At 52.7% G+C, this 8101-nt stretch overlaps 1 protein-coding gene across 1 annotated transcript; it reads left to right on the top strand.

Annotated features, from left to right (window-relative positions):
• The first annotated feature begins 102 nt into the window (after positions 1–102).
• Positions 103–8076, top strand: RAVER1 (ribonucleoprotein, PTB binding 1). Its single transcript, XM_078153894.1, is given in 15 exon segments — positions 103–145; positions 148–335; positions 1700–1766; positions 1900–2369; positions 2682–2873; positions 3025–3157; positions 3281–3381; positions 3954–4041; positions 4368–4573; positions 4664–4745; positions 4867–4982; positions 5318–5401; positions 5492–5626; positions 5907–5990; positions 6078–8076. Coding segments are annotated over 15 exon segments (2121 nt in total). The 5' UTR covers positions 103–117; the 3' UTR covers positions 6225–8076.
• The last annotated feature ends 25 nt before the right edge of the window (positions 8077–8101 follow it).

Here is an 8101-nt window from a genome sequence, read left to right as displayed (position 1 = left end):
CAAAAGGAGAGGAGGGAGGTGGGACTTGCCCTAGCCAATGGACGGGCGCGGCGCCGTTGCCGCTCTAGGCCGCTCCGCCCCGGCTCGCTGGTCCCAGAAGGCGCCGGGTTTCCCAAGATGGCGGCAGACGTGTCCGTTACTCACCGGCCCCGCTGAGTCCAGAGCCCGAGGCTGAGGCCGAAGCGGGCGGCGTCGGGGAGCGTAGGGCGCTGGACGAGAAGCTGCCGCCACTAGACCCCGAAGAGGTGCGGAGCCGCCTGGAGCGGACTGAGCGCCAGTTCCGTAACCGCCGAAAGATCCTCATCCGGGGCCTCCCGGGGGACGTGACCAACCAGGTGCGACGCGGAGGGGGGGGGAGAGGCAGGAAAGACCAACACGCCCGATGTGTGTAAGTTGGGGGCGGGACGGGGACGGGGACCGACGAGACACACCAGCGCGGGAGGCTGGTTGGCCGGTGGGCAAGAGCGCTGAGGGCGGCAGAGACTAAGGGGCATCCTCCGCCTGGGGGTTGCGGGGGGAGTGGGAGAGACCAAAGTGGGAGTTCGGGGCGGGGTACGCCGAGGGAGCGTGCTGCGCTAGGGGGGAGGGGAGAGAAGGAAGAGATCGAGGGGGCGTGGCAGCCCTGGAGCAACCAACCAGTTTAGGCGAGACCGAATGATTGACGTGGAGGGGAGGGACCGTGGACGCACTTCGGAGACGCGGTGGTGGTGCGTCTGGCAGGGTGCTGGGACTGTGGGCGCTCGGGGAGGGGGGAGGGTCTGTGCTCGGTGAGCCTGCTGCACCAAACGGGACCCCGAGTCTCGTGGCCAGCCTAGCCTGGCCCACGTGCGGGTTCCAGGCCCTTTCCTATGCCTTCTGGGTGGAGAGGAAGGAAGGGAGGAAGGCAGCCAGCCTTGACTCCCAGGTTTGGGCCAGGAGGGGTTTGTGCGATGAAAAGGAGGCGAACCAAAGAGGGATGGCTGGATTTCTCTCGGTTAATCCTACAGCCTTAGCAAAACAGAAGTCTTAGTGGATGCTTGTGTGTATCTTCCTGTCATGACCCTGGGCCATCCTCAGCTGGAATTCCCCCATGTCAGTGCTTTTATCTTTCTTCCATGCATGCTAGGAAAGTGGAACACAAATTTGTTTTTAATTTCTAGTATCCTTTGAACCCAGTGGAGATGAAGTATGAAAGGCAGTTATTCCCCAGGAAGGAAGCAAGCGTCCCTTTGTAAAAAATGTCCAAGCTGAGGCTGGCAGTTGGGAATCTGTTAGAGGTGACATTTGATTCAATGGCCTCACCAGTGCCGTCTTTTGGCCTGTTGCTATGTTTTAGATCTCCAGCCTTAGGTCTGGGATGTGGTAGAAGGTTTTGAACTATTGAGAAAAAGCTCAATAGAAAGGGACCAGATCTGGAGGCTGATTGCTTGCTTCTGGCCTGGTGTTAGCCTTTTTGGAGTGGGAGGTGCCATTCCTAGTTACAGCCCACCACTCTAGCTCTGTGGGGAATGTGATGTCTCCCCTGAGGAGCATTGTGTCTGTTACAAACAGCTCAATCATTTTTGCTCCCACAGCTTTCCTGTGAAGAACCTTGTTGATGTTAACATCAAGGAGCTGCCCTGAGTCCTGGAGTTTATTTCTTCTCTTCATACAACTCCCCCACCCAACGTTCCTACTTTTAGTCTTTAGGTGACATTTCTCTATCTGTTTATTTCTATAGGAAGTTCATGACCTGCTCAGTGACTATGAACTCAAGTACTGTTTTGTGGACAAGTACAAGGGGACTGGTGAGTGGTGTTCCGGCTGGGGAGTAAATAAGAGTAGGGAAGATGACCCCAGGGCAAGAGGATGAGGTTCTGGGAGCAGGTGTGCCAGTTTTGGTGATTTTTTTTTTCCTCCTCTTCAATGCCTTCACCTTAGCCTTTGTGACTCTGCTGAATGGGGAACAAGCAGAGTCCGCAATCCGCACGTTTCACCAGAGCCACCTGAGGGATAAGGAGCTGTCAGTGCAGTTGCAGCCCACAGATGCCCTGCTCTGTATTGCCAACTTGCCCCCAAGCTATACACAGCAGCAGTTTGAGGAGCTGGTGAGGCCCTTTGGCAACCTAGAGCGCTGCTTTCTGGTGTACAGTGAGCGCAGTGGTCACTCCAAGGGCTATGGCTTTGTGGAGTATATGAAGAAGGATTCAGCAGCTCGAGCGAAGTCAGACCTGCTGGGCAAGCCTCTAGGCCCCCGGACACTGTATGTTCATTGGACAGATGCCAGCCAGCTGACTCCAGCACTCTTGCATTCGAGATGCCTCTGTGTTGACCACCTACCCCAAGGCTACAGTGATGTGGATGAACTGCGACAGGCCCTGTCCTCTGTGCACCCTCCCACATTTTGCCAGGTGAGCAGCTGTAGCCCTGACTCCTTGTCAGGGCATTACACCTTTATTAACAGGGTCATGGGAGGAACCTTACAGTCCACTTCATTTCCTAGAGAAGGAAACTGGCCCCAAAACAGGGAATGACTTGCCTGAGGTTCCACATGTAGTGCCACAGCCGTAATATGAATTTGGGTTCACTGGCTTTAAATTCATTGGTTTTTCTATTGGGTCATGATGACCTGACCTTAGATTTCCTGACTTGACTACTCTCCAGCCTAGGGGGTAGGTAGTGATGGGTCTTCCCATTTATTTTCTCTGTCTTCTGCCCCACAGCTCGCATATGGGCAGGATGGACAACTGAAGGGATTCGCAGTATTGGAGTATGAGACATCACAGATGGCTGAAGAAGCCCAGCAGCAGGCAGATGGGATGGCCCTGGCTGGGAACCCTATCCGAGTGTCTTTCTGTGCCCCAGGCCCTCCTGGCCGTAGCATGCTAGCTGCTCTCATTGCTGCTCAGGCCACGGTGAGTAGGACCTCCCTGGATATAGGGCACAAGCTCACTAAGAAACCCCGTGTTCCCTGGGTTTAGGATCTCTTACTTCCTGTCAGGGCCTGGGTCATCCTCCACGTGGGAGTGCTGGACTATGAATGGGTTCTTTGGTTTATCTCTTAAGGCTCTGAACAGGGGAAAGGGGCTGCTGCCTGAGCCAAACATTCTTCAGATCCTCAGTAGCTTAGGACCCCCTGCATCTCTACAACTTCTCCTGAATCCCCTGCTGCATGGCCCTGGGAGTGGAAACAAGCAGGGTGAGTGTTCCCCCTGAGCCCCCTGGGATGTGGTATTAGAGCCTGGGGGGTGTTACTGCGTGATAAGGGAATATGGTGAGAAAAGGGAAGTAGTGAATGGGAATGATTTTTCTGGCCTTACAGGCCTCCTGGGTGCACCTCCAGCTATGCCCCTGTTGAACAGCCCAGCCTTGTCCACGGCATTGCTCCAGCTTGCCCTACAGACTCAGAGCCAAGTCCAGCAGGTACTGCCTTCCCCTCCCTACTTGGGCTACAATTCCATACTCTGTCCCAGCTCACCACCAGGGTCAGGGTTTGGGAGATAAGGCCAGGAATGATTGCCAGGCAACTCCATATGTCCCTTTACCTATTTACCTGTCTGTATTTGCCTGCCCAACTGACTGGAGGAGTCCTGGCTTGACCCTGGGTGGGGGTCTTGTGTGTGGAGTATTGTGATCATCTGAAAGTTCACTTTCCATCCCCACTCTTCAGGAGCTTTTCTTGTCCAAAGACTGCCCTGGACCAGCTCTGCCTGAGTACTTTGACCTTTCCATTGGCCCCTCCTTTTCTTTATAAGCCTCATCTTCCTGACTCTGGAATGGACTTTGATTTTCTGTTTTTGCCTGTCTTCCTTGGAACAGCAATCATCCTTTTTGTTTGCTGATGAATACTATACCTCTCTGCCTCCTACTACTGGGGCTACTGATGATTTTTTCCCCTTGGGTTTCTTAAAGTGGCCACCCTCTGCCCTCCAATAGTGTGGGCTCTTGGGTGCATAAAGCCACCTGATCTCTGACATTGTGACCAAACTTTCTAGAAACCAGGAATCCTTGGAGACTCTCCCATGGGTTCATTCCAGTCTGGAGCCCAGCCTGGCAACACTCTTCTGGGAGAGTTACCTGCAGGTAAATTGGGCTTCTGCTGCTTACTCTGCTAATTGCACAAAGTCATTCAGGAGGAGGCATATGGTAAGTACTAACTGAATGCCAAACACTGTGCACCTCTGCCTTTGCATTCTGTTAGAGGAAATGCCTAATGGCTGCATAATGAGAAAATAGAAAATCCACACTGATGGGGCAACACAAACAACATGGGACCATCTGGAAAGGCCAGAAATGGGGCTTCCCAAGACGTTAGGGCCAGGGCGATTTATATGATGGGGATGTGTTACAGTGGGAGGCCGGTGGAGAGTTAGGGCAACCTGTACTCATGATGGATTCTCTCTTTGAAGGAGGAGTCCTCCCCTCAGACATCCCCCCAGTTCGAGGGAAGCCACCATCTCTTTTGCCACCACTGCTAGGCACAGGGGGAGACCGTGAAGCTCTGGCTCTGGGGGCTTCAGCCACTCAGCTTACCCCACCTCCTGCCTCCCTTCGGGGCTCTGTCCTCAGTGGATTACAGAAACTGAATGAGAATGGGCCACAACCAGCCTCTGGGGTAAGGCTCAAACCTTTTCTCTGGGTGAGGAGCAGGCAGGGTTATCCGAAGTTATGCCTTTGCCAAAGGTGACTGTGTCTTCCTGCCCAGGTGTCACTGTTGGGAGAGCCACCCAAGGACTTCAGGATCCCCTTGAACCCTTACCTAAACCTGCACAGTCTCTTGCCAACAGGTAGCCTGTCCAGTAAGGTGTCCAGGCTGGGAGTTGGGTTGGAGTAGCCTCGGGTTGGGAGGTGGCAGGGTGGAGTAGCCTCTAAGGAGAACAAATCTGATATTCTTCCTTTTGGCCCCAGGGGGTGGCAGCAAAGCCTTTAACCTGAAATCCAGTATGCTGGGCAGTGCTTCTAGCACCCGTCTGTCCACTGATTCAGGCCTGTCTTCAGATGGTTATGGCTTTGACTACCCACCGGTAAGTCTCAGGGGCTGAGGCCTTGCTCCCCTTTTTTTTTTTTAATCTTTCTGGTTTTTTTCTCTAGGTCCTTTCTTACCACACATATGAAGCTCACATGTTTTCTTTCCTCATACTAATCAAACAGGACAGGGAGCTTACTGACCTAGGAACAAGCTCCAAGTTCTGTCACAGTGAGGCTGGGCTCTAAGCCTGTTACAGCCTAGGAGTGAGCAGAAGGGAGGTGCCCAGTCAAAGAGACCGCATGGGCTGTAATTATAGAGGTGGTTGTTAAGAAGCTGTTTAGTCCCCCTCTCTGAACCTTTCCTTCCAACTGTATATGATCTTTTCCCCAGGACTTAGGACCAAGGCGTGTGTTTTCCCATCCCCGAGAATCTGTGGGACCCATGCTGGGACCACTTGGGCATAGCAGACATAAGGTAACAGCTCCACCCTTTTGTCTACCCCTATCCCATTCCAGTTCTCTTCCCCAGTCTCACTTTGGCTTTTGTTTTCTTGGCTTCCTGCAGATGTCTCCCCCACCCAGTGGGTTTGGAGATCGGGGGACTGGAAGTGGGGGGCTCTCCCACTTTTACTCGGGCTCCCCTACCTCCTACTTCACCAGTGGTCTGCAGGCTGGCCTCAAGCAGAGTCACCTCAACAAGGTGAGATCCTCTAGTAGGCTGTGCAGAAGGTGGGAAGGAGAATACTAAGGACCCCTTGCCTGGGCCTGACGTGGGAAAGCCCAAGTCTTAGAGGGAGGGGAAGCCTGAGGACAGCAGTTATCTTATAATTGTGGGGGAGCTAAGGTCTTAGCTTCATGACAGAATCTAGGTCCCCTTGGGGAAGAGCAGCTCCATCTAGTGAAAGGGCTCTGTGGGGCAGAGGGAAGATTAGCAAGCCTGGGACATGGGAATTGAGACTTATGGCTCCCTCACCTCTCAGGTTGTTGGCACGTCCCCCATGGGTTCTGGAGAGGGTCTCTTGGGTCTGGGTCCTGGCCCTGACAGCCATGGCAGCCTGATGAAGGTAAATGGCTTGGGGCAGGTGGTGAGTGGGGCAGGCTGGGGGAGGGGGACTACCTTTCACCTGCTGCTTTGTGCTTTGCATTCACAGACTCCCATCGGTGGCCAGAAAAGAGGCTTCTCCCACCTGCTTCCCTCCCCAGAGCCTAGCCCTGAAGGAGGCTATGTGGGCCAGCATTCCCAGGGCCTGGGGGGCCATTATGCAGATTCCTACCTGAAACGCAAGAGGATATTCTAATGAACCCCTGACCAGAATTTTGACCCTACCCTAGGCTGGCTGACTGCTTTTAAAGCCCACTCTTGGATTTCCAATTTAAAAAAAAACAAACAACAAAGTGTATGTAAAGAACTTGCCTTCTGAACAGGGCCAGCCCCCTTAGACCCAGCCCCTTTCTCCTCAGTAGAAATGGCTGTGCCAGGGGATGGGGGTTGTTCCCTCCAATACCAGCACCTTTTGACATCCTCCCTGGGGCCCTGTAGCTCTTGAGGCTCAGTGTTTCAGTTGTAGTGGTGGAGAAGGAAAAAAAAAGGGGGTGTCCTCCAAGTAAAAAGTAGGGACCAGACTGGGCACGGGTCAGGATATCTTTTCCCCATACCCTGGACTTATGTCACTCTTCTAGGGCAATGTCCTTGCCCTGTCCCACTTTGGACTTCTGGGGGGGCCACCGGAGATCCTGTCCCAAAAACATTGTAGCCTTAAGAGGCCCCCAGGGTTTGTGACCTCATTCTTGCTTTCTCCTTTTCTCTGTGACCCCTTTCTTCATTGTCTTCTTTTTTTCTCTGTCCATTCTCTGTCATCTCTTTGTATGTCTTGTCTTGCTCCTTTCTTTCTCCTTGGTGTCTCTTGAGAGGCGTCTTGGGCTCCCTGGGTGGCTCCATCAGGCTGGGCCTATGCTGGATCCTGGGGTTTGAGTGCCTTGGACATCATGCAGCTTCCTTTTTAGGAAAATGCTGCATCTGTAGGTTGCCTTTAAATTTTTTTTAACAATTGTTTTTATTTTCTTGTGTGTGTTGTTGTTTTTTAATAATAAGCCAGGAAGAACCCAGCTCCCTGATTCCTGTGCGTCCCAGGGAGCCTGGGAAGCTCAACTTACATATTTTCTTTATGGCTTTAAATTTCTTAGCCATATGTTAGAGGTGATTTTTGGCGCTGCCCCCCCCTTTTTTTTTTAATGCTGCAGGTGTGGCTACCTCCCACCCCCTGCTGCTACTTCTAGTCTTCATATAGAAATGGCCCTTCCTGTGTCCCCAGATGCCTTAAGGCCCTGAGCCTCAGTCCCTGCCCAGTCCAGAGAACTCAGCATCTGTGGTTCCTTCTGATGCTGCTGGGGCTACACTTCTCTCCTTAAAACTCAGGACCAAACAAGCTGAGAGAGGAAGGGACAGATTGGGAGGTGAGCCTTTAAGCCAGCCCCTCCTCTCGATTAGCTCAGCTGGAGAGTGGCTTTCTGCTGGATTGCAACTCCAGCAGTTGCAGAGGTCTCCTTTGAAGTAAAGCTTTATCTTTCATTTCACCCATACTTCACCCCCAGTTGGTTTTTATGGTGAAATTCTTTCTGCCCAACTATGTCAGCTGGAGACGTCCAGCTGCCCCTAGCCCTAAGGCCAAAGTCTCCAAGCAGAATGATACCTTCTTCCTTGCCCCCAGGGAGAGGAAAGGGCCATCCCAGGCCTCTTCTTTTAGGATAGGCTGCCCCTCTCCCAATTCAAGTGAGCCAACCCCCTCTAGTGCCTCCATGTGCCCTGGGCACAACACCTCATATGCCTAACCCTTCTTTTCCCCCATTCCTGAGACCTGCCGTGCTTTTCCTCATTGCACTCCCGTCTTCCCAATATTCCCTTTCAATCTGTACTTTTGTCTTTGTCATCTGAGCTAGACCTGGCTGGACTACCTGTTCCAGGGCTCTGGGCTCAGGCCTGCTGTCTTTGGACCAGCCCTAGCTTCTAGGGGCAAGGTTTTCAGTGCCTGCACTGTCTGTCCTACAGGAACCCTGGGTGGGGGGTAGTAGCTCTGTCCTCGTAAATATGACTGTCCCTTGAAATCTACATTTGCTGAATTAAAGTTTTTAAGTAAAATGATTTTAATGAAACTGGTACTTGACTGATTATTTTACC

The sequence above is a fragment of the Phascolarctos cinereus genome, unplaced genomic scaffold (genome assembly GCF_003287225.1).
Source record: "Phascolarctos cinereus isolate Bilbo 61053 unplaced genomic scaffold, phaCin_HiC Scaffold_4;HRSCAF=312, whole genome shotgun sequence".
NCBI lineage: Eukaryota > Metazoa > Chordata > Mammalia > Diprotodontia > Phascolarctidae > Phascolarctos > Phascolarctos cinereus.
The sequence above is the reverse complement of the archived record's forward strand: the minus strand, read 5'-3'. Positions and strand labels throughout refer to the sequence as shown.